General features: G+C 54.8%; 1 protein-coding gene across 1 annotated transcript in view; it reads right to left on the minus strand.

The window, feature by feature from the left end:
* The window catches only part of SEZ6L (seizure related 6 homolog like), a 52,428-nt gene that overhangs the window by 11,827 nt on the left and 14,702 nt on the right, over positions 1 to 25,899 (minus strand). Inside the window, exons 7-12 of the mRNA XM_060192660.1 lie at positions 25,408 to 25,574; positions 24,832 to 25,024; positions 21,048 to 21,188; positions 14,958 to 15,154; positions 10,957 to 11,151; positions 7,864 to 8,055 (exon numbers count right to left, since the gene is read on the minus strand). Coding sequence (XP_060048643.1) covers positions 7,864 to 8,055; positions 10,957 to 11,151; positions 14,958 to 15,154; positions 21,048 to 21,188; positions 24,832 to 25,024; positions 25,408 to 25,574 — 1,085 coding nt within the window. The remainder of the gene's footprint in view (positions 1 to 7,863; positions 8,056 to 10,956; positions 11,152 to 14,957; positions 15,155 to 21,047; positions 21,189 to 24,831; positions 25,025 to 25,407; positions 25,575 to 25,899) is intronic.

A 25,899-nucleotide genomic window follows, 5' to 3' on the forward strand; every position in this document is an offset into this window, starting at 1 on the left:
CTGGACGGGCTGGAGTCTGCACCTGCCCTCACCGTCCGTCCATGGTCCCTGACAAGCTCTGGGGGAGGGTCTCCTCGTGGGGCTGTGGTGCCTAGTGGGTGGGCCGACGGCCCTTTGGAATCCCACCTCCTGCCCTTCTGCGGGGGCGCCACGGGCTTCCAGGAAGCCGTTGTCCACCTGGCACCCCCACCCGCAGGCACAAGGACGCCCGCCTTCCCCACAGAACTCACACCTCTCTCTGCCTCTTTCCTTCTGCTCCATGGCCTCACCTGTGCTTCCTGTTTTCAGAAACCAAGATGGACGGGGTGGGGGGGGGGATGGAAGCGTACACACACGGGGTACAAGGACCTGGGTTCAAGCCCCCCTTCCCACCTGCAGGGCTTATGAGCAGTGAAACAGGGCTGCAGGTCTCTCTCTCTCAAGCTTTGTTGGTCTCTATTCAAAATAAGTATAAATAAATAAAAAAAGTCAAATCATTTATTTTATTTTATTGCCACCAGGGGTATTGCTGGGGGCTCAGCCACTGCTCCCGGTGGCCATTTTTTCCCATTTTATTGGACGAGACAGAGAGAACTTGAGAGAGGAGGGGGAGACAGAGACGGGGAGGGGCAGAGAGACACCTGCTTCACTGTTTGTGAAGCTTCCTCTCTGTATGTGGGGAGCCGGGGCTCAAAGCCAGGCCCTTGCTCTAGGTAATATGTCACTGCTCCCCCCCTCCCCCCGCCCAAATAGACAAATCTTAAAAAGAAGGAAAGAAGACAGAAAGAACTTCTGCACCAGTTTCCCGTGCCACTGGGACTAGTGAGGTTCCGGGAAGTGTCTGCAGGACCTGTGACTTTGACTCACAGACTCCCTGAGGACATCCACTCAGCCTGTCATTCCACCTTGCTAGCAGACTCTTTATTTCATTTGATTTTATTTTTTTAACCAGGACACTTGCTCAGCTCTGGCTTATGGTAATGCAGGGGATTGAACCTGGGACTTCAGAGCCTCAGGCATGAGAGTCTGTTTGCATAGCCATTATCTACCCCTGCCCTAAAAGTCTTTTTTTGTTTTGTTTTGTTGTGTTGTGTTTTGTTTTCTTTTTCCTGGTGGGTGAGAACAGGGTTTTGAGCCTGAATTCCGTTGCTTCAGGCACGAGGGTTTCTGGGCAGAACTGCTACACCAGGCTAGCCATCTGCTAGCAGACTCTTTCAAAAAGTTTTTGTTTTAATTTTGCCTCCAGGGTTATCTCTGGGACTTGGTGCCAGCACTAAAAATCCACTGCCCCTGGAGGCCATTTCTCCATTTTTTTCCCCTTTCTATTTCTTTGACAGCACAGAGAGAATTGAGAGAGTAGTAGGAAACAGAGAGGAAGAAAGAGAGGGCGCAGGGCAGTAGTGCAGCGGGTTAAGCTGCATATAGTACGAAGCACAAGGACCTGCGCAAGGATCCAGGTTCGAGCCCCCGGCTCCCCACCTGCAGGCGGTGAGGCAGGTCTGCAGGTGTCTGTCTTTCTCTCCCCCTCTCTGTCTCCCCCTCCTCTCTCCATTTCTCTCTGTTCTAGCCAACAACAACAGGGGCAACAAAAAGGGAAAAAATGGCTTTGAGGAGCAGTGAATTCGTAGTGCAGGCACAGAGCCCCAGTGATAACCTTGGGGGCAAAACAAACAAAAAACAAAAAAGAGACAGACATCTGCAGCCTTTCTTCACTGCTCATGAAGCTTCCCCCTGCAGGAGGGGATCAGGGGCCTGAACCCAGGTCCTTGCACTTGGTAATGTGTGTTCAACCAGGTGCGCCACCGCCCGGCCCCTGCTAGCAGACTCTTCTTGTCTTTGGAGAAACACCTGCCTGTGTAGCTGGGAGCTGAGGGTGAACCACCGCCCACAACTCGAACAGACAGAAGGGAATCCTGCAGACAGACGTGTGAGCTTGGGGGTGGGCCCTTCCTATCCTGAGCCCCCTGAACAGACCCCCGTGCCCAAGTCTTTTGTGGGAAACTGAGCAGTCACCCGGCCCACAGAGACCCTGAGTTATCTATCTATCTATCTATCTATCTATCTATCTATCTATCTATCTATCTATTTATTTTACCAGGACACTGCTCAGCTCTGGCTTATGGTGGTGTGTGTGTGTATGTGTGTGTGTGTGTGTGTGTGTGTGTGGTAACCACCCTGAAAAATGGATGATTTGTGCCTCCTGAGTTACTGCTGGGGATCCGTGCGGTGCCTGCACTGTGACTGAGCCTGGGAATTCAGAGCCTCAGGCATGAGAGTCTCTTTGCATAACCATTATGCTAACTACCCTCACTCAGACCCCCAAGTTCTTGGGGGGGGGTTGACGCACCTAGTACTTTACAAGGTGACCCTTAATCTCTCCACCCCAGGGATCCAGATCTGTCCCCAGCAGTGTGAGTGTTCCTGTCCTTCCTGCCCAGACCTCCATCCTAACTTCAGAATCTCCCCCCCCACCACCATTCCTGGACATTGCTGAGCCAGACACTACAGTGGTGGAGTTTCCTCTGGTGCTTTGGCATCTCCTGTGTGGTACTGGGATTCGAGCTTGGGCTGGATGCATGCAGGACACGCTTCCTGGTGGTTAATTAATTAATTTTTGCCTCCTGGGTTACTGCTGGGCTCGGTGCCTGCACTATGAATCCACTGCTCCTGGAGGCCATTTTTGTTGTTGTTGCTGCTTTTTTTTTTTTCATTGTTGTTCTTAGTGCTGTTGGATAAGACAGAGAGAAATAAAGAGAGGAGGGGAAGACAGAGAGGGGGAGAGAAAGACAGACACCTGCAGACCTGCTTCACCGCCTGTAAAGCGACTCCCCTGCAGGTGGGGAGCCGGGGGCTCGAACCAGGATCCTTGCACTGGTCCTTGAGCTTTGTGCCATGTGCGCTTAGCCCACTGTGCTACCGCCTATTTAATTAACTTTTTTTTTTTTTTTGGATGTGTCAGAGGCTGCAAACTCACTGCTCACCCCTGCCTTGCAGCCCAGCGGCCAGCAACAGGCTTAAGATGCAAAGCCGGGCTTCTGCTCCCACCCCCAGAAGGCTGTAATGGGGGAACAGCTGTGGCCACCCCCAGAAGGCAGTAATTGGGGCTTACACCGACAGGGCTCAGGGCTGGGGACCCAGGCCGCTTCCCTTCCTCTGCCTGAAGACTGCCTGCAGTGGTGCACCGTGGCCAGCAGGTGGCAGTGGGCCCTCAGATGGATTTTCCCTGCAAGCTTTTTTTTCTAACAGGTTAGGTTCCCTGCCCTTGAATTTGTTGAGACCGTCTGTGCCTTAACATGTGGCCTGTCCTTGAGGATGTGCCGTGTGGATTCGAAAAGAATGTGTATTCCAGTTTCTTGGGGTGAAGAACTCTGAGAATGTCCAGGAGGTCTAGTCTGTCCATCCATCTCTTTCATTAATTCTCTTGTTTCTTTGTTGCTTTTCTGCTTAGTTGATCTAAATGTGTAGAAGTCCCCTACTGTGGCTGTGTTACTACTGATGAATTTTTGTAGCTCTTTCAGTAAGTGGTGTATTTAGAGGGCCCTCATGGGGGGCATAGATGTTAATAATTGTTAAATCTTCTTGGTTGATTGATCCTCTGATCATTATGTAATGACCTTGCCTATCTTTTATTACTTTATTTATTTTAAAGTCTATTGTGTTTGGGTCATAACTAAAATATGCCTATTAGCCATCTACAAAACGGAGACCCCCCCATGATTGTTCAACAATTATTTTGGCTTTGTATGTTAACTCTCTTTTCAGCCACCAGGTTCCAGATGCCAGCAGGATGCCGACCAGGCTTCCCTGGACAGACAACCCCACCAATGTGTCCTGGAGCTCCGCTTCCCCAGAGCCCCACCCCACTAGGGAAAGAGAGAGACAGGCTGGGAGTATGGATCAACCTGCCAACGCCCATGTTCAGCGGGGAAGCAATTACAGATGCCAGACCTTCCACCTTCTGCATCCCACAATGACCTGGGTCCATGCTCCCAGAGGGATAAAGAACAGGAAAACTATCAGGGAGGGGATGGGATACGGAGAGCTGGTGGTGGGAATTGTGTGGAGTTGTGCCCCTCTTATCCTATGGTTTTATCAGTGTTTCATTTTTATAAATAACAAAAAAAGTCTATTGTGTCTGAGATGAGAATGGCTGTTCCTGCCTTTTTTTGTGGTCCATCAGCCTGTTGGATAGTTTTCCATCCTTTCACTTTAAGTCTGTGTTTGTCTTGTTGGGTCAGGTGGGATTCTTGCAAGCAGCATATGGTTGAATTGTGTTTTCTGGTCCAGCTTCCCACTCTGTGCCTTTTAATGGGTGAACTTAAGCCACTGACATTTATTGATATTATGGATTTAAGGTACGGCAGTGCCATTATTCAACAATTTTTTATTTGCTCTGATATATGCCAAGTTTTTTGGTGATGTTCTTATTTATAGGAGGTCTTTTTTTTTTACTTTTTAAAAACATTTTTTAATATTTATTCCCTTTCGTTGCCCTTGTTGTCTTATTGTTGTAGCTAATATTATTGTTGTCATCATTGTTGGATAAGACAGAGAGAAATGGAGAGAGGAGGGGAAGACAGAGAGGGGGAGAGAAAGATAGACACCTGCAGACCTGCTTCACCGCCTGTGAAGCGACTCCCCTGCAGGTGGGGAGCCGGGGGCTCGAACCGGGTCCTTACGCTGGTCCTTGTGCTTTGTGCCACCTGCACTCAACCTGCTGCGCTACAGCCCGACTCTCTTATAGGAGGTCTTTTAGAACCTCTTTCAGGGCAGGCTTGGTGATAGTTGCCTCCTATAACTGTTGCTGATCGAGAAGATTTTTATCCCTCCATCTAGTCTGAATGAAAAACCTGGAAGCAGCCCAGGCACCCAACAACACGTGAATGGCCTTCTCCCTTCTGCGCCCTTAATGATCCTGGGCCCATGCTCCCAGAAGGATAAAGAATAGGAAAGCTTTCAAGGGAAGGGATGGGATATGGAGTTCTAGTGGTGGGAATTGTGTGGAACTGTGACCCTGTTATCCTATGGTCTTGTCAATATTTCCATTTTATAAATCAATTAAGAAAAACGGCAGATTCCCAAATACAGCCTATGTTTATTAGTAAGCATCTCCCCCATGCCAGGCACTGCCCTTGACCCTGGATGGGCAAGATGGATTTAGTCCCTGTCTTCGATGTGTTTTAATCGTTTAAAATTTATTTACTTTTAACGTACTTTGTTTTTTTTTTAAACGTACGTGCTTATTTGATAGGACAGAGAGAAAGTGAGATGGAAGAGATAGACACGGGGGGGGGCTGGGTGGAAGCTTATGAGGTTAAGCGCACATCGTCCTATGCACAAGGATTTTTGTAGGGACCTGGGCTTGAGCCCCTGCAGGGGGGACGCTTTATGAACACTGAAGCAGGTCTGCAGGTGTCTCTCTTTCTCTCCATTCTGTCTCCCCCTCTTCTCTCAATTTCTCTCTGTCCTAGTGAATGAAAAAAAAGGGGGGAGGAAGGCTATTAGAAATGGTGGATTCATAGTGCTGGCACTGAGCCCCAGTGACTGAAGGGGAAATAAAAAAAGAGGCAGAGAGACAGAGAGACACCTGCAGCCCTGCTTCACCACTCGCGAAGCTTCCCCCCTGCAGGTGGGGACCGGGGCCTTGAACCCGGGTCGTTGTGCATGGTGACATGTACTCTGACCCAGGTGCGCCACCACTGCGAGCTTGCCAAGTATTTTCATTTAATTAGTCCCTACAGAAGAGATTCTTTTTTTCTTTTGATATGGTGCCAGGGGTTGAACTCATGGCCTGTGTGATTCCTCCACTGATCAGCCTCCCTGGGCCAAGTTTACAGAGAAGCAGAGACCCAGGGAGAGGAAAGACACCACAGCCCGACTCCACCACCCCTGGACTCCTCCCCCAGGGCCATCCTTGGTGCTCCCATGTGGTGCGAGGGGGTTCGAACCCAAGGCTTTGCTCTATCCAGTGAATTATTGGAAGGAACATTTTGAAACTGTCTTAGGTCCAACTGTGAAGCCTTTAAAATACCCACAGGCCTGCCAGGTAGTGCACAAGGACCCGGGTTCAAGCCCCTGGTCCCCACCTGCAGGGGGAAAGCTTCAGGAGTGGTGAAGCAGGTGTCTCTCTGTGTCTTTCTTCCTCTCTATCTCCTCCTCTCTCAATTTCTCTGTTTCTTTTTTTTTAAAGAAAATTTCTAAAAATATTTATTTCCTTTTGTTGCCCTTGTTGTTTTATTGTTGTAGTTATTATTGTTGTTGTTGTTGTTGATGTCGTCTTTGTTGGATAGGACAGAGAAATGGAGAGAGGAGGGGAAGACAGAGAGGGGGAGAGAAAGACAGACACCTGCAGACCTGCTTCACCGCCTGTGAAGCGACTCCCCTGCAGGTGGGGAGCTGGGGGCTTGAACTGCGATCCTTATGCCGGTCCCTGTGCTTTGCACCACCTGTGCTTAACCCGTTGTGCTACCACCAGACTCTCTTTCTCTCTGTTTCTATCCAACAATCAATTAAAAAAATACATATAATAAAAACCCCACAGAGCCCAGCCTTGGCCTCTCTCACCCCCGGCTGGGCTGTCCTTTTGTCACCTCCCTCAGGGGCAGCCTGTGACAGTGCTACAATCACAAGCCACCTCCATGGCTTCTCTCTTCACACCCAGCGGGCCTCCCTCCCGACGCTGACACCCGTGAGGGAGTCATTAGCAGGGGTGTGGGATAAGCCGTGCAGCCAGCAGGGCTGGTGTGAGCGCCCAGGGAGGAGGTGAGGAGGAGGAGCATCTCAGAAAGCAGCTGCCACCTGGGATCCCCAGAGGACGGGCCCTGAGCACGGGGTGCCCCCTCTACTCTACTTCTTCTTCCTCGCCCCCTTCCTCTTCTCTCTCTTCTTTCTTTCAACCACTTTCTCCTCCACCACCTCCTCCTCCTCTTCCCCCTTGTTTATTTAATTATTTTATTTCATTTCTTTCCTCCAGGGTTCTCGCTGGAGCCTGGTGCCGGCACTATAAACCCACTGCTCCTAGTGGTTATTTTTTCCATTTTATTGGACAAGACCGAGAGAAATGGAGAGAGGAGGGGGAGATAGAGAGGGAAAGAGACCGAGAGACACCTGCAGACCTGATTCACTGCTTGTGAAGCTCTCCCCCCTGCAGGTGGGGAGCCGGGGGCTCGAACCGGGATCCTTGAGTGGGTCCTTGTGCTTAATACTTTGTGCGTTTAACTGGGTGCTGCACTGCCTCTCCCCTTATTGTTACTATTTTCATTGCCACCAGGATTATTGATGGGGCTTGGTGTTACACTAAGAATCCATGTTTTCCTTTCTATTTTTTTTAAAATGGATAGGACTGAAAGAAATGGAGAGAAGAGGGGGAGATAGAGAGGGAGGGAGACAGAGAGTCACCTGCAGCCCTGCTTCACCCATGAAGCTTTCCCCCTGCGGGTGGGGAGTCGGGGCTCGAACCTGGATCCTCGCACACTGCAATGTGTGCGCTTAACTGGTTGTGCCACTGCTTGGCCCCTGCCCCTTCTTCCTTCATTCCTTCCCCCCTCCTCTTCCCCCTCATTTGTCCTCATCCTCCTCCCCCACTGAGATCCCCCCCCCGCATGTCTGATTCACCTGTTCTCAGCTCTGTATGTCGGGCCTCCCAGCTGGCACCCTGACTGCACCTGCTCTCTCGCAGACAGTGCTCAGTTTCTGGGGTGTCCTCAGGTAGCCCCTGACCCTGGGCTTAGAGTGACGGGGTGGTTATTTCAGGGCGCCTGGAGCAGGGCCTGTGTCTGCAGGGTCCCCTGGGACCGCCCCCCGGGGTGCGGGGGCAGCCAGGCCCCCCCCCAGCCCCCTTCTCGCCCAGCATCCCCCCCCCCCCGGGCCAGGGCCAGGACTCACACACGCATCGGGGCAGGCGGGAGGTCCAGATGGGGGTGCCCGTCTCACGGCTGTAGCAGGTGAGCAGGGAGCTGCCCTCCAGCACGAAGCCTGGGTTGCAGGTATACTGGATGGTGGTGCCCACCAGCAGGACGGGGTCCGAGATCAGGCGGGTGGAGTGGTCCACTTCCCCGGGGTCCGTGCAGTACATGACTAGGCGGAGAGACCAGACCAGACGGAGCGGCGTCAAGGTCAGGCTGAGGAGCTGGGAGCGTCCAGAACTATCTAGAAAGAGGCGTCTTCCCCTCGGGAGACACTGCACCCGGGGGCTGTCTGGGGTGGCTGCAGGACAGGCCAGGATGGGAGGCCAATGACTGGGCTCCACTTCCAGCCACTGGACCCCCAAAGGAGACAGGAAGTACTTCGAGGTGCACAGAGGGGAACCTACACTGGCCAAACCAGCCGTTCCTGGGCTCTGAGCTCTGGCTGAGGGCAGAGAGGGAGGGTCTCCATGCACCCCTCCCCGGAGGAGCTCGGCACAGCAGAGGGAGCACTGCTTTCTCTTTTCATTAAAAAGAAATCAATAGAGGCAGAGGGGATTGAAACAACAGTGCGATTGAAAGAGGACTAGGTAGACAGCAAGGATGATGTGAAAAACTTTTCTGTTTCTGAGGTGAGAAATAGCCACTGCGGGGGAAGGAGGTTTGTGTAATCGGATCCTCTCCCCCCCCCCCCCGTTTTTTGCCTCCAGGGTTATTGCTGGGGCTCTGCACCGCGAATCCACTGCTCCTGGAGGCTATTTTTTCCCCTTTTGTTGTCCTTATTTGTTTTATCGTTGTTGTGGTTATTATTATTGTTGTTACTGATGTCGTCGTTGTTGGATAGGACAGAGAGAAGTGGAGAGAGGAGGGGAAGACAGAGACGGGGAGAGAAAGACAGACACCTGCAGACCTGCTTCACCGCCTGTGAAGTGACTCCCCTGCAGGTGGGGAGCCGGGGGCTCGAACCGGGATCCTTATGCTGAGTCTGTAGTTACTTCTGCACATACAGTGAAATACGTCATTATTATTATTATTATTACTATTATTATTTTGCCTCCAGGGTTATCTCTCAAGCTCAATGTCTTCGCTATGAATCCATTGCTTCTGGAGGACACTTTGACCATCTTATTGGACAGGACAGAGAGAAATTGAGAGAGGAGGGGGAGATAGAGAGGAAGAGAGACAGAGAGACACCTGCAGACCTGCTTCACTGTGAAGCTTTTACTCCTGCAGGTGGGGAGCTGGGGTCTTGAACCCAGACCCTGTGCTTAGTACTACATGCACTTATCTGGGTGCTCCATCGTCCGCCCCTGGATATTTTTAAAATAAATTATAAAAATCATTTACTTAAAATAATATTTTTAAATGAAGCTATTTTTGGTAGAGACAGAGAAGTGCAGAGGGCAGGGAAGAGAGAGAGAGGGAGGCAGAGAGACACTGACAGCCCTGATTCACCGAGCATAAAACTTCCGCCCTGCAGGTGGAGTGGGGCTGGGGGCTTAACCTGGGTCCTTGTGCATGGTAAAGGGTGAGCTCTGACAGGTGCACCTCCAGCCAGCCCTGCAAAAAATTTATTTCTAATAAGAGGCACAGAGAGAGAGAGAGAGAGAGAGAGAGATAGGAGGCTGCCTACCTCTGGCATTCAGTGGTGCCTGGGGTTTGAACCTGCGAATCACTGACCACTGTGCAATCCCCATCCCCTGTGTTGAAGTGCTGGACTAGAACGGGGTGTCCACACAGGCTGCAAGGGCCCCACTCTGCCCAGTCCACACCACCTCTCTGCAGCCACACTCAGCCCATCATGTCCACCCTGTCAGTTTGCGGGGGGGGGGGAGTGACTCTGAGCCCCCAGCCCCACTATGGGGTACTGTGACTGGATTCTGCCGTGTCTGACCCCTGCATCCAAGGACTGCCCTCCCCTCCATCTGAGACCACCCTCCCTCCATCTGAGACCACCCTCCCCTCCATCTGAGACCACCCTCCCCTCCACCTGAGACCACCCTCCCCTCCACCTGAGACCACCCTCCCCTCCACCTGAGACCACCCTCCCCTCCACCTGAGACCACCCTCCCCTCCACCTGAGACCACCCTCCCCTCCACCTGAGACCACCCTCCCCTCCACCTGAGACCACCCTCCCCTCCACCTGAGACCACCCTCCCCTCCACCTGAGACCACCCTCCCCTCCACCTGAGACCACCCTCCCCTCCACCTGAGACCACCCTCCCCTCCACCTGAGACCACCCTCCCCTCCACCTGAGACCACCCTCCCCTCCACCTGAGACCACCCTCCCCTCCACCTGAGACCACCCTCCCCTCCACCTGAGACCACCCTCCCCTCCACCTGAGACCACCCTCCCCTCCACCTGAGACCACCCTCCCCTCCACCTGAGACCACCCTCCCCTCCACCTGAGACCACCCTCCCCTCCACCTGAGACCACCCTCCCCTCCACCTGAGACCACCCTCCCCTCCACCTGAGACCACCCTCCCCTCCACCTGAGACCACCCTCCCCTCCACCTGAGACCACCCTCCCCTCCACCTGAGACCACCCTCCCCTCCACCTGAGACCACCCTCCCCTCCACCTGAGACCACCCTCCCCTCCACCTGAGACCACCCTCCCCTCCACCTGAGACCACCCTCCCCTCCACCTGAGACCACCCTCCCCTCCACCTGAGACCACCCTCCCCTCCACCTGAGACCACCCTCCCCTCCACCTGAGACCACCCTCCCCTCCACCTGAGACCACCCTCCCCTCCACCTGAGACCACCCTCCCCTCCACCTGAGACCACCCTCCCCTCCACCTGAGACCACCCTCCCCTCCACCTGAGACCACCCTCCCCTCCACCTGAGACCACCCTCCCCTCCACCTGAGACCACCCTCCCCTCCACCTGAGACCACCCTCCCCTCCATCTGAGACCACCCTCCCCTCCACCTGAGACCACCCTCCCCTCCACCTGAGACCACCCTCCCCTCCATCTGAGACCACCCTCCCCTCCAACTGAGACCACCCCCCTGCATCTGGGACCACCCTCCCCTGCATCCCAGGAGCCTGAGGGGCTGGACCCCTACTTTTCTCGCAGAAGGGGGGGTCACTGCTCCAACTGAGGTCCCACTGGCAGGTGAGGGTGTCGCTGCCCACGACGTCATAGCCGGGGTCACACTGGTAGGTGATCTTGGTCCCCTGCAGCAGCTCCGTGTGGGACGTGGTCTTCCAGCCGTTCTGGACCTCAGGCAGGTCGGAGCAGGAGTCGTTCCTGGACGCCTCTGAGAGAGACAGATGGTTCCTTAGATGGGTGGGTGTGGGCGGTGCTTGGTGTGTCAGTTCTACTAAAAAACAAAAACCAGCTAAATCATTGAAAAAAAACCCAGCAGTTCATATTTAAAAAATTATTATCTTTATTTATTTATTGGATAGAAACAGTCAGAAATCGAGAGGGAAGGGGGTGATAGAGAGGGAGAGAGACAGAGAGACACCTGCAGCCCTGCTTCACCGCTCATGAAGATTTCCCCTTGCAGGTGGGGGGCAGGGGCTCAAACCTGGGTCCTTGGGTACTGCGATGGTGTGATTAACCAGGTGCACCACCACCCAGCCTGCCTATCTATCTATCTATCTATCTATCTATCTATCTATCTATCTATCTTTCCTTCCTTCTTTTTTTCATTTCTTTTCTTGTTATTGCCAGGGCTTCTCTGTTTTGGACTAAAATTAGCCCCCTTAGATAGATATATCCCTCTCTCCATCCCTCCCCTCTCTCCACCCTTTTCCCCACCTCCCTTTGCATCCCTCTCCCTGTCCCTCCCCTTATCTCTCCCCACCCCTCTCTCCATCCCTCTCTCCATCCCTCCCCATCCCTTTCTCCATCCCTCTCTCTATCCCTCTCCCCACCCCTTTTCCCATCCTCCCCCCCATCCTTCTGTCCATCCCTCTCACCATCCCTCTCCCCGTTCCTCTCCCCATCCCTTACTCCATCTCAAGGGAAACACACCACAGCACCAGAGTCCCCTCCAGTGCAAGTGGGGGCCAGGCTGGAACCCGGGGTCACCCGCATGTGCAGGGAGCTGCCTTGCCAGCCCTCTGAAGGAGCCCCAGACCTCCCCGGAGAGCCCTGGACCCCTGCCCGCAGGAGCAGTGGCTCCCCAGGAACTCACACCCATCAGTAAGGGGTTAATCGGCAGTGTCATTATTGATCAGCTACCCATCAATCAATACCAAATTGACAGCCTGGCAGATGGCAGGTAATGGAGGCCCCTTGTGCTTGCCGGGAGGGGACAGCCTCCCCTGTGAGTGGCCACGGGGTGGGAGGCGGGGACCCTCAGCTACTGACTGGACGGTGGAGTTGCAGCCAGGCAGCACAGAGACGTCTGGGGGACACGGAGACAGCTCCTGGGTGGGGGGCGTCTGTCCGCCAGGCCCTTCTCAGAAGCCAGCAGCTGCCTTTCCTAGGATTTCATCCTGGGCGTATTTGGGGGAGAGGGGCTCTCATGGGCGTCTGTGAGGAGAAAGCAGAGGGAACAAATGGCCCCCAGGAAGCTTGGTGGATGTGAGGAGCCTCTATTTTTAGACTGGATTTTTAGACTCTGGATTCAGAACACAGCTGCACATGTTGGAGTTACAGGCCGAGGAAGGGAGGAGGCGGACAGAGAAGGGTGTAAGGCCTGCCAAAGGCCAAGTGCTTCCAGCCCAGGGCTAAGTACTTCCAACCCAGAGCTAAGGACTCCCAGCCCAGGGCTAAGTGCTCCCAGCTGAGGGCCAAGTGTTTCCAGCCTAGGGCTAAGTACTTCCAGCCCAGAGCTAAGGACTCCCAGCCCAGGGCTAAGTACTTCCAGTCTAGGGATAAGTCCTCCCAGTCCAGGGCAGAGTGCCCCCAGCCCAGGTTTGCCCACCTGAGTAGTCATTAAATGTCACTTTGTCACCGTCCCCTCTCTGTCTCCCACCTGTGAGCTTTCAGCGGCTGCTGCCATGTTGCAGAAGCGGTACTCAGACCCCAGTTTCGCTGTGCCCCCACCAAGGGAGAAGGTTCTGGAATGATCTGTGGCCGGGGCCCTTGGATTTGTGACAGTAGGTCAAACTTGGAGCCAGAGTCCCCCTCCAGCCCTCTCTGTCTCCTGCAACAGTGAGGGGGCTGTCAGCTCATGTCTGCTGCCCACCGCCCACCAATGACCTGACCTGCAGACCTGGAGGAGACGCCCCAGGGCCCCGCGCTCCCAAGGCCCCAGGACCCACACTTTGAGAGGCAAAGAAGAAGCGGAGCTAAGGGGACAGGAAGGGGCCCACATGAGCACGTCTGCCAATGCAGAGGGGTCCAGGCTCAGAGGGAAGAGCCCCTCACTTAAGCAGGCATCCAGGAAGCTGGCCTGGGGGCCTGGGGTGCTCTGACTGCAGCCTCGGGGTGAGTGTGGTTTGGGGCATCTGACTGAGGTGCAGAGGAGACAGGTGAGGGGTGGGGCATGGGCTCAGCTCTCAGCGGGGAGGTGACCATCCCCTCAGGGCAGCCCACCTACCGTGGGGAGTGAGGGTGAGACCCCTGTGGGCCGGGGGTCCCCCAGAAGAGTGTGGGACTTAGGAAAGGTGCAGCAGACAGCAGTGTACTCAGGGGTCTCTCTCTCTCTCTCTCTCTCTCCCTCCCTCTCTCTCTAAAATAGAGAGTGAGGGGATGAGGGGCCCGTAGTGACGTGGCTGGTAGAGTGCACACGTTACCACACACAAGGACCCGGGTTCAAATTCCCCGTCTTCACCTGCAGGACAGACGCTTCATGAGTGGTGAAGCAGGACTGCGGGTTTCTCCTCCCGCTTCTCTCTCTCCCCTCTGGATTTCTCTCTATATCTATCCAATGAATAGGAAGTAAATAAAAATATATATATAGAAAAATGAGAGGCCAGTTTCAAGCCCCCAGCCCCCACCTGTGTGTGTGTGTGTGTGTTGGGGGGGGGCTTCACACGGGGTGACACAGGGCTGCAGATCTCTTTCTCTCTTTCTCTCTCTCTCTCCCTATCTCTCTGAATCCCTTCTCCATTTCTCTCTGTCTCTATCCAAAATAAACAAATAAAATATATTGAAAAATCAATATAGGTCATCAAAGGGGCCCATGTTTTCTCTGTTGGTTTTATACAAAATCAAGAAGGAGGGGGGATGCATTGGATCGACCTTCCCGTGGTGCATCCCGTGAGTCCCCCATTCATTGGGGAAACTGACGATCCTTCCTAGCCGACTGAATCCACATGGATCCCAGTCACTTTCAAAGCCAGCAACGAGCAGCTCCTGATAGCTTTCAACCTGACCTGTTGACTGGCTACGGAAGAAGGGCAAACGCTAGAAGAAGAAGAAGGAGGAGGAGGGAGTCGGGCGGTAGCGCAGCGGGTTAAGCGCAGTGGGTTAAGCACAAGGACCAGCGTAAGGATCCCGGTTCGAGCCCCTGGATCCCCACCTGCAGGGGAGTCGCTTCACAGGTGAAGCAGGTCTGCAGGTGTCTGTCTTTCTCTCCCCCTCTCTGTCTTCCCCTCCTCTCTCCATTTCTCTCTGTCCTATCTAACAACGATGACATCAACAACAATAATAACTACAATAATAAAACAACAAGGGCAAAAAAGGGGAATAAATAAATAAATAAATATTTAAAAAAAAAACAAGAAGGAAAGGCCAAGACCCTAAGTTTGATGCTGAAAGTGCAGTGGTAACGAATTCTCAAAATACCAAAAAAAAAAAAGAAAGAAAAATCAAGAATGAGAAGAACAGATCCAGGCAGTGTCCTGGGCGAGGCCTCGAGCTGACAGAGGATGGGGGTAGGCGGTGGCACACCTGGCTAAGCACACATGTTACAATGAGCAAGGACCTGGGTTCAAGCCCCTGGGCCCCCCTTACAGGGGGAAAGCTTTGGAAGTGGTGAAGCAGGGCTGCAGGTGTCTGTCTGTCTGTCTGTCTCTTACCCCTCTTCCTCTGGGTTTCTAGCTGTCTCTATTCAGTAAATAAAGATAATAAAAAATTATTCAGAGAGAGAGACTGAGACCCCTCTCCAAAAGCCCCGCCCTGGAGAAATGACTGTTTCCCGGCCGGAGGGCAGGCGGGACGTACCGATGTAGTTAATGATGAAACCCTGGCCCTTCCCAAAGACCAGGCCCGCGGGGTCCGAGTGGAACTGGATGGTGAGGTCGGGCGTGGAGGAGTAGAGCTTCTGGGGGCCGCTGCTGCCGGGGTACTGGCCCAGCACGTGGGGTACCACGTCATCACCATCGAACACGGTCAGGATGTCGCTGTTGCTCAGGTTCAGGCTGGAGGGCAGAGGGCAGAGGGCAGAGGGCAGAGGGGAGAGGGGAGAGGGGAGAGGGCAGAGGGTAGAGAGCAGAGGGCAGAGGGGAGAAGGCAGAGGGGAGAGGGCAGATGGGAGAGGGCAGAGGGTAGAGAGCAGAGGGGAGAGGGCAGAGGGGAGAGGGCAGAGGGTAGAGAGCAGAGGGCAGAGGGCAGAGGGGAAAGAGCATAGGGGAGAGGGCAGAGGGCACCATCAGGATGTCCCCTGCCTCCGAGGGCCCATCCAGCCAAAGATGAGGTGCGGCCGTCACAGACACCAGCGGTGACCAGCAGGAACCATTCCAGGGACTCTGCAGGGTCCCAGGCTGCCCACCTCTCAGCACCCGGCTCCTCCGCGTGATTCGACACACAGGGCTGGTGACAGTGGCCACACCCCTGCCCAACATGACCCACCCCCCCCTACTGTCACCCCGGGTGGGGCCACCTTCTCCATGGAAAAGCCCTGAGCTGTCACTGCTCAGCACAGAGGGAGGGAGGGAGGGGCCCACCAAGGCCCGGCTGCGGGAGAACCAGGGAGCTCTCAGGACCTGAGAGACACTCCGAGCAGGAAGCTCCCCAGACTGCCAGAGAGCTCACCCTGAGGCCGGGTGGGGCGCCTGCTTTGTAAGGGCCATGGCCCAGGCTCCATCCCAGCCCCCACTGCACTGGAGGAAGCTCCTGCTGTGGTGTCTCCTCCCCATTTCAAATTTATTTATTTATTTATGACACAGAGACAAAGAAGTTGAGAGGCAAGGGGAGATAGAAAGACAGAGAGACAGACACCTGCAGCCCTGTTCCACCACTTGTGAAGCTGCAGGTGGGGACCAGGGGCTCGAACCTAGGTCCTTGCACACTGTAATGTGTGCACTCAACCAGGTGCGCCACCACCTGGCTCCTCTCTCCCTGCCTCCTTCTCTCTCTCTCTCTCTCTCTCTCATTGTCACCGGGTTATCACTGGGGCTCAGTGCCCGCACTACGAATTAACCAATCCTGGTCCCTCCTTTTCTCCCTTCCTTCCTTCTGTCCTTCCTTTCTTTCTCTTTCTATTTTATTGAAGAGGACAAAGAGAAATTGAAAGAGGAATGGTAGACAGAGAAGGAGAAAGACACCTGCAGACCTGCTTCACCGCTCATGAAGTGTGTCCCCCCCCTGCGGGTGGGGAGCGGGGGCTCAAACCCAGATCCTTGTGCTTATCCAGGTATGCCACCTCCCAGCTCCCCCCTCTTTTTCTTTCTTTTATTTTAATTTTTAAATATTTATTTATTTATTCCCTTTTGTTGCCCTTGTTGTTTTATTGTTGTAGTTATTATTATTGTTGTCACTGTTGTTGGATAGGATAGAGAGAAATGGAGAGAGGAGGGGAAGACAGAGAGAGGGAGAGAAAGACAGACACCTGCAGACCTGCTTCACCGCTTATGCTGGTCCTCGCACTTTGTTCCATCGCCCGACTCCCACCATCTTTTTTTATCTCCAGGCCTCACCTGGAGCAGTGAGGCCTGGAGACCCTCGCTCAAGTCTCACTGCGGCATGCCCTATGTGCTGTCTGAGGGGCTGTCTCTGGGAGGAGTCGCAGGCTGGGTGTCCTGAACACACCACTTTCTTCCCTTGCTCCCTCTCCCCTTCTCTTTCCCACACTCACCATCTTCTCCTATGTCCCCTCTGGAGTATTTTGTCACCTACGAGGTCCCGACTTCCCCCAGAGTTCGAGAAGCCACAAAGCATGATTTGTTTAGACTAGTGACCAGTCAGCGTGGCCAGCGCTTTGCCCAATGTCTCATGCAGGGTAAGATTGTCTGTCTCAGCTGGTGGCATCATGGAGGCCTGCCTGGAGGAGGTGATGTCTCTCCCAGAGCCCCAGAAAGAGCAGGGGACCGAGAGGCAGAGAAGCAGGAGATGGAGAGAAGAGGGAGAGGGAAAGAGGGAGGTGGTGGCTTCTGGAAGAATGTGCCCTCTGCCCAGTGTGTCGGGGCTGTGGGAAGGTTTAGAGAGCCAAGCTAGGGCACTGGCCGGCACTGGCTGGGGAGGGGACACTGGTGGGTTTGTTCCAGGGGTCACAGAGGGGACACTTCATGGCCAGAGAAGAGGCTTTCCAGGAAGTGGGTCTCAGGAGAGCTTCTGGTCCAGATATGGACTCACAACACACTGACCACTGTCTGGTGGTGTCATCCAGAACCCAGGTGTGCTTATGTGCAGCCAGACTCGGGGGAGAGGCAGGGGCTGGGACCACCACCACCACCACCTTCTCTCTTTAGATGGCTATTTATACCACATAACATCGTTGCTGAAACTGACCCAGTTCTACCGTGATTTACAATTTTCTGCCAAGGGAATATTTCTTGCCTCTACAGATTCCCTGTCTCAAAAGACCTTTGTCTCCTAAACATTTCATTCCCTGGAGACAAGTCAGTGGGGGTTCCCGTGTGCACCCTTATTGACCAGGGCGGCAGGATACAGAACAGGTTATGTGCAGAGATCTGCGACTTGACTTGGGTGGATGTGGGCTTTCAAAACATCCGAAGGATTCAAGAAAAGAGGTGTAGCGTTTGCCCCAGGGGAGGGATTGGAGAAACAACTTGGGGAAAAGGAGGGAGGGAAATAGGCAAGGGGGTGGGTTTGGCAGGGCACACTGCAGGGAATGGAACTCGAGACTCCAGGCAGACCCTGCAGGCCACCTACCACACTAAGTCTCTCTCCAGCTCTGCCCTTTGTATCTCTGAATTTGCAACATGCGAACATATCATCTCCTCCTCCCTCCCCAAAAGGATCAGGACAGCCCAGTGGACTTGTGCTGGGGAAAGTCAAGAGCCCCAGAGGAGAGTGTGTTTGAGTTCCACAGGCCCTCTATCTTCCTCTGATGATGCAATTCTTTTTGAGGCCAGCAGGGGACGGTGCACGCCCAGCTAGTTATCAAGAGGCGTGAACCCCAACCAGCCAGAGCCTGGGGGAGCAGGGAAGGTGCCAGGGAGATTTGCAGCTCTGGGGTGGGGTTGGGAAGGAGGAGAGTGCAGAGGCAATGATGAAGATGCCACCTTGCTTCTCTGTCTTCCTTTTTTTTTTTTTTTTTTTTTTTTAAATTCTTTTGGTTTTATTTTAAAGAGAGAGACAGAGACAGGGAGAGGGAGAGAGAGAGAGACCTCTGAAGGGTTCAAGTCCTCCTGCACAAGGCACTTGACTTTTTTTTAAATTTGTTATTGGATAGAGACAGAGAGAAATTGAGAGAGAAGGGGGAGATAGAGAGGAAGAGAGATTCCTGCAGACCTGCTTCACCGCCTGTGAAAGCAACCCCCTTCCAGGTGGGGAGCCGGGGGCTTGAACCAGGATCCTAACCAGTCCTTGCACTTTGTGCCATGTGTGTTTAATCCACTGCGCTACCGCCCGACTCCCACAAATACAATTTCTTTAAAAAAAAAAAAGGATCTGCTGGGATGTCTCCCTCTCTGGAGGCAGAGGAAGGATGGGGTGGGGGGTGGGGCTAGGCCATGGCACACCTGGTTAAGCACTCACATTACAGTGCACAAGGACCCGTGTTTGAGCCCCTGGTCCCCACCTGCAGTGGAAAGGCTTCACAAGTGGCAAAGCAGGACTGCAGGTGTCTCTCTGTCTCTCTCCCTCTTTATCTCCCCACCCCTCTCAATTTCTCTCTGTCTCTATCCAATAATAAAGAAATAAAATAAAAATTTAAAAACGGATGGGTAGGGTCCAGGCCCTAGAGGCAGCAAGAGGCTTGGCCCAGTGGCTGGGCACAAGAGGGCTGGAGGGGCTCCTCAGAAGGGACTCAGGCCCTGCGGGAGATCGGGTCCCGGGTGGCGGCCCTGGTGCCCCCTCAGCCCAGCCTGGCACACGTCGGGGCTGGCAGAGTGGCATCTGGTCCAGCTGCCACCTCCTCCCCCAGAGGAGTGGAAATAGCGCACGGCCAGGGTTCCAGGAGGCCCGCGCTGCTGCGTTTAATTTATCTTGCTTGGTTTCTGCTGACAGTTTTAGTAAACCAATTTGGGCCAGATAGTAAAAATAATCCTGTCCACTGGGGCCCTAGTGTTTGCCATTGTGATTTATCAGAGCGGCCAGGGGAGGCCTGGGTACTCAAGGAGCAGCCAGGACAGCCCTGAGTCAGGGCCGCGAGAGGGGACATTCCCACCAAATGGGGTGGCCCTGTCCGTCCCCAGGCTTGTTCAGGCCCCCAGTTCAACCCCCATCAGGATGCAGCCATGGATACGACTGTGCTTGCCGGAGCAAGTTACAGAACTCAGCCCAGGGGAGTGGGAACGCGGGCAGAGGGCAGACCTAGAGCAGCCACCTGGGGTCCCATGGAAGCTGGGGCCAGAGACCCCTAGATGGGGGAGGGGGCTGCCAGCGAGTCCACAAGGCAGGTGGGTTCAGCTCCACTTCTTGTGGCTGGAGGTGGTGGCACAGAGAGGCTCAGTGGCCTGCTCAAGACACACTGGGTCAGGGGTTAAAGATCAGAGTTCAGGGGTCAGGGAATGAGGGCCCAGGGGTCAGGGATCAGAGGTCAAGGATCAGGGGGTCCAGGATCAGAGGTCAGGAATCAGGGGTCAGGGGCAGAGATGGATTTGTATGCACACCCCCAGACAGCCTAGGCAGTTCCCCTTGGGCAGGGGAAGGCTAGGCCTCCAGGAACTCAGAATATAGGGGCCAGTTCTCAAAACATATGGGGGCCAGGGAGGGGGTGGGGAGGAGGTGGGGAACCCACAGCTTGGTGAGTGGTCACAGGTTCTGGGACCCAGAGGGTCGGATGAATCTCCACGTAAAAGGACCCAGTAAGGAGGCGACGTGGCTGACAGCTGCAGGCTGTTTCTCTCCGTCTGGTCTCTAGAAACTGGGTTCTCGGAGGTCCTTCTGTGTGTGTGTGTGTGTGTGTGTGTGTGTGTGTGTGTGTGTGCGCGCGCGTGCGTGCGCGTGCGCGTGTGTGTGAGTGAGTGTGTGCGTGTGCATGTGAGTGTGTGTGTGTGTGTGTGAGTGTGATCCCCTGGGGACACGGCCAGCAGTAGGGGAACCCTAACCCTGCCATTCTCCAGCCCCGGGACCACGGTAACCCTCTCACCTTTCCCAGCCTCAGTTTACCCATCTACAAGTGGAGCTGCCAACAGAACCAGCTGGCGGCTGGTGGGAGGACCCTGGGAGGCACTCGTGTGGGGTGCCTGTGAGGGGTCCCCTGTGGGGTGCTGACGTGGGGTGCTCCTATGGGGTGCTCAGCTCACGCTGGGCGGTGCAGACGAGCAAGAAGATAGCCCTGTTTTCCGCACTTCATTCCTCTTCCCGTCTGCCCTCCGTCCGTTCCCCGGGCCCCAGCTCCATCGGTTTGCTCTGCCCTGATAGGCCCCCTGAGTCAGATCTCTTGGGGTCTGGGGTGCTATCCTGTGCCCTGAAGGGTGCCAGCTGCACCCATGGCCTCGCCTTGCTCCACAGCAGGACAAGTGCAGCAGCCAGGAGGCTCCCCAGATATCAAGTGTCTCCTGAGTGTATGGGGGTAGCGGTGGTGGCTTCTCTCTGTGGGTGTCACCACCCCGAAAGGGCCGTTCCTCCCTGTCTCCCACCAGACCCTCTTCCTCACCCTGCCTCTGGGGCAGGCAGTGCTATCTCGATCACCCCCAGACCAGGCTGAGTGCTTCCTGCCAGCCACCCTGGCTGCCCAGAGCGGAGTCAGTGAGGAGTCAGTGACGCTTCCCAGAGTCACCGTGGCCCCGGCACAGTCTCCCCGGGGACAGGGACAGGGGCTGCCCGTCTCCGCGTGTGACGTTGTCTCTCCCACCTCACCACATCCAGGCCCCAGCGTCTGCACTGTTGCTGACACAGCGCAGACCCTTAGTGACTATAGCTTGGAAGAATCAAACCGGAACCACATCTCCCGGAAACACTCACAACTGGATATCCAGGAAGATCCTCTTGTCTTCCCCGACGTGAATCTTCCAGACGCAGTCCTCCCCTTCCGCGTAGGGTTCCGGCCAGTTTGGGGACAACACCACCCCGGCCACGGCTGACAGCTCCCCGCCACACATGGCTGCAGAGGGCACAGACAGACAGACCGATGGACAGACGCAGTAGTCTCACAAGGCCACCCGCCCGGCCCAGCAGGGAGGAGGGGGAGGCGGCTGTGGGGCTGGACAGCCGGCTTGCAGGGCGGCTGCCTGCCCCTAAGACAGACACACGGGAGAGGCTCCATAGCTGAGGGCCGATGGGTGGGTGAGGCTCACTGCTGGACAGTGGCCAGAAGTTCCATTGATGGCAGAACCAAGGCCAGGGCGCAGCCTCCCGGGACCACTGTCACCCGCACAGTGGACAGCCAGCGGCTGAGAAGATTACTAAACTACAGTTTGCAAGGACCCAGGTTCGAGCCCCCAGCTGCAGGGGGAGAGCTTCATGAATGGTGAAGCAGGTCTGCAGGGGTCTGTCTTTCTCTGTCTCTCTGTCTCCCCCTCCCCACTCCTGTTTGTCTCTCTGCAATAAATAAGTAAGGAATATTAAAAGCACTTAGTATGCGTTGCATGCCATGCTCACGTGGACATATAGACACCATCGGATGTTCTATGGTGTCATATTGAGCGACACAGTAGCTAGCATACTGGGACATTATGTCAGTATACTCTTCGATACAATATATCAGATCACACTGATACTACATTTGCTTTTTAAAAAATATTTATTTATTTGTTTCCCCATTTTTTGCCCTTGTTGTTTTATTGTTGTAGTTATTGGACAGGACAGAGAGAAATGGAGAGAGGAGGGGAAGACAGAGAGGGGGAGAGAAAGACAGACACCTGCAGACCTGCTTCACCGCCTGTGCAGCGACTCGCCTGCAGGTGGGGATCCAGGGGCTCGAACCGGGATCCTAATGCCGGTCCCTGCGCTTTGCGCCACCTGCGCTTAACCTGTGGTGCTACCACCCGACTCCCCTGATAATATATTTGTATAAAGCTGCCGCTAAGCTCCTACCAGTCAAACATCACATGCTGTTTCAGGACCAAGGACAGAGTAGCCCAGCCCTTGTGACACATGACTGGTGTCCCAGGGTCCTGAGTTTGAGTGTGGCCCCTGCCACCCACTGGCTCAGGACTTTGAGGTGTCTTTCATCCCTTCCCTTTTCTTTTTTAATGTCATGACTTCTTTTTTTAAAAAAAATTTTAAAAATTATCTTTATTTATTTATTAGACAGACAGCCAGAAATCCAGAGGGAAGCGGGGGGGGTGATACAGAGACAGAGAGACACTTGCAGCCCTGCTTCACCACTCACAAAGCTTTCCCCCTGCAGGTGAGAACCGAGGGCTTGAACCCAGGTCCTTGCATGTTGTAACATGTGCACTCAACCAGGTGCGCCACCACCTGCCCCCCTAAAATACTTATTTATTATTGAATAAAGACAGAGAAAAATTGAGAGGGAGGAGAGAGAGGGAGAGAGACAAAGAGACACCTGCAGTCCTGCTTCACCACTCATGAAGCTTTCCCCCTGCAGGTGGGGACCGTGGGGGGGGCCTTGAGCCCAGGTCCTCTTGCTCTGTGATGCGTGCGCTAACCAGCTGCGCCACCACCCCGTGACCCCTTCCTCTGTAAGGGAGGACACCAGGGCTGATCCCACCTCCACCCATGTGATTCTGAGGTCTCTCCAGCTCATGGGGGTCCTGGAGCCCGGTGCCTGGCAGGGGCCGTGCCCAGGTCTTCAGCTGGCAGCAGTACCGAGAGGCCCAGCCGCTGGAGCTGTGGCAGGGCCCAGGCCTGGCCCTTTAAGTGCTTCCTTCTCCGTGTTCACTGCTGTGGAAAGTCCTCGACATGGCAGAGGCCACAGCACCAATAAATTCCGCTCTGTTAAACCAGCACATTTAATCCAGGGATCAATCCCTCACCCTGACGAGCTGAGGTCCCTTGCCAGCCACCATGGTGGAGGCTGCCAGGCTGGAGAGCTGTCTCCATCACTCCACGGTGACTGGGTGGGACACACAAGTAGACCTGGGTTCCTGGTAGCCAGAGAGGCTCAGAGCAGAGATCTCTGAGGACAGAGACCCAGTTCCCATCCTACCTCTTCCAAACACAGCGTCACTCCCTAGCCACAGCCCCCCTCACCTCTACATGGAGGAGGGGTGAGGGGCAGGGTGACATTAGAAGACACTCATGTCGGGAGTCTGGCGGTGGCGCAGCGGGTTAAGTGCACGTGGCGCAAAGCGCAAGGACCGGCGGAAGGATCCCGGTTCGAGCCCCCGGCTCCCCACCTGCAGGGGAGTCGCTTCACAGGCAGTGAAGCAGGTCTGCAGGTGTCTGTCTTTCTCTCCCCCTCTCTGTCTTCCCCTCCTCTCTCCATTTCTCTCTGTCCTATCCAACGACGATGACATCAATAATAACTACAACAATAAAAACAAAACAAAACAAGGGAGAAGACACTCATGTCATAGCCCCCAGCAGAGCCCCTGTCATGCAGCCTTTGTCCTCCTAGGAATAACAGCCATCACTGTTATTGCCACCACCATCGATGACCTCCAGGATGGCTGTGTCCTGGGGCGGGTGGTGCATGGAGCCAGGGTGACTGAGAGTGTGCAGGGGCTAGAGTCTATGCCTTGAGCCCTCATCCGGCTGTGTCCACAGGGAGAAATATCTCAAGACATTTCTTGATTCTCCCCAGGGGCCAGCAGGACAGTAAGTTTTTTTTGTAGAATCAATTTTAAAATGACTCTACCATGAAAAAAAAAGCTTTTATATTATTTATTTATTTATTGCCTCCAGGGTTATTGCTGGGGCTCGGTGCTACACTATGAATCCACTGCTCCTGGAGGCCATTTTTCCCATTTTCTTGTCCTTGTTGTTATTGTTATTTTGCCATTGCTGTTGTTGTTGTTGTATAGGACAGAGAGAAATGGAGAGAGGAGGGGAAGACAGAGAGGGGGAGAGAAAGACAGACACCTGCAGACCTGCTTCACCACCTGTGAAGCGACTCCCCTGCAGGTGGGGAGCCGGGAGCTCGAACCGGGATCCTTACGTTGGTCCTTGTGTTTTGCGCCACGTGCGCCTAACCCTCTGTGCTACTGCCAGACCCCCCCCCCCAAGGCTTTTATTTAACTTTACTGAGTTTGATAGGACAGAGAGAAATTGAGAGAGTAGGGGAGACAGAGAGGGAGAGAGATAGAGAGAGACACTTGCAGCCCTGCTTCACCGCCTGTGAAGATTCTCGCCCCCCACTCCCGCAGGTGCGGAACCAGGGGCTTGAGCCGAGGTCCTTGTGTGTGGGAACACGTGTGTGCTCAACTCTGTGCGCCACCCCCCGACCCTCTATTTTTATTTATTTATTTTTTATCAGAGTGCCACCCAGCCGAGGCTTGAACTTGGAACCTCACACATGCAAGTCCTATGTGCTACCACTGTGTAGCTCTCCAGTCCCAAAAGGCTTCTGGTCTTAAATGGGTCTGCAGGCAGACAGGGAGCTCTTCAGCAGGTAGAGTGCACACCCTGCTGTGTGTGAGGTGTTGGGTTTGAGTCCTGGCACAACATGGGAGCAGCACGGAGCTCCAGGGGTGGTGCCATGGCGTCTCCCTCCTCTCTCTCCCGCCCCCCCGAGTGAAAATGTGGGCAGAGGAGACCATGTAGTGGTGACAAGCTTGTAGTCTGATGGAGGGGTGCCGGGGGCAGGGTAGGGGCGTTGGGGGCGGGGGCGGTTACTCACCCCCTGCACAGGGGCTCCGTGTCGTTCCAGTAGGGGTCTCGCACGTTGATGCACTCGATGGTGGGTGGGCCCTGCTCCAGCGAGTGGCCGGGGTCGCAGCTGAACTCTACCACTGTGCCGATGTTGTAGGTGGGGTCGGACGTGGTGAAGTTCCCGTTCTGGATGTAGGGCTCGTAGCAGTGGCCTTTCTCGAAGGCTGGGGTGAGGGAATGGGGTGTGAGGGGAGGGGAGAGGGGGGCAGCCTCAGGGCTAGGTCTGAGAGGAGGGCTCCCCTCTTGCGGCCCAGGGAAGCTCTGAGGAGAAGTGGTGCTGAGTCCTGGTCCCCACTGGCCTGCGGGGGGCACTGGGTCACCCTTGGCTTCTGGGGTCCTTTATAGTGTCATTGGGGTGGGTGCAGACCCTTTGCCAGCCCAGCTTGGCAGAGTTGCCCTCTCGGCGTTGAAAGCCTGGCCTCTGGGTCCCCCATCTTCACATCTGGCTCTGTGCCCCCAGGACATGACCCCAGGTCCACCCTGTGTCCCCTGCTCCCAGGACATGACCCCAGACCCACCCTGAGTCCCCTGCCCACCGTGGACCCACCCTCAAAGCGGATGTTGAAGGCCGAGGTCGTGGGTGTCTGTAGCGCCGTGAACTCAATGTGGATGGCGGCCCCGTCACTGAGCAGGCCCTCGAAGGGGACGCTGTCTGAGCGCAGGGAGTCGTAGAGGACGGCTGACCTATTGGTTAGCCCGCTGTGGACCACCATTCTGAGGGAGAGGGGAGGGTCACAGGGGCCCTGCGCACACTGACACGCAGTGGCCGAGGGGGACTGGGAGGCAGCCCCAGACTCAGAGCCACCAGGGCCCCCGTGATACTCATGGGACCCACCTTGCCTGCCCCCAGCGGCGGCTGCAAGTTCCTTCCTTCCTGTCTGCCCTCATCCCCTTCTCCAGGGAAGGAGGCGATCAGAGCTGATGGGATTCTTTTTTTAAAAAATTTGATTATTGTTATTTCTTTTGCCACCAGGGTTATTGATGGGGCTCAGTACCAGCAGTAGAAATCCACCACTCGTGGTGACCATTCCTCTTTTTT

The sequence above is a fragment of the Erinaceus europaeus genome, chromosome 6 (assembly GCF_950295315.1).
Source record: "Erinaceus europaeus chromosome 6, mEriEur2.1, whole genome shotgun sequence".
In the NCBI taxonomy this organism is placed as follows: Eukaryota; Metazoa; Chordata; class Mammalia; order Eulipotyphla; family Erinaceidae; genus Erinaceus; species Erinaceus europaeus.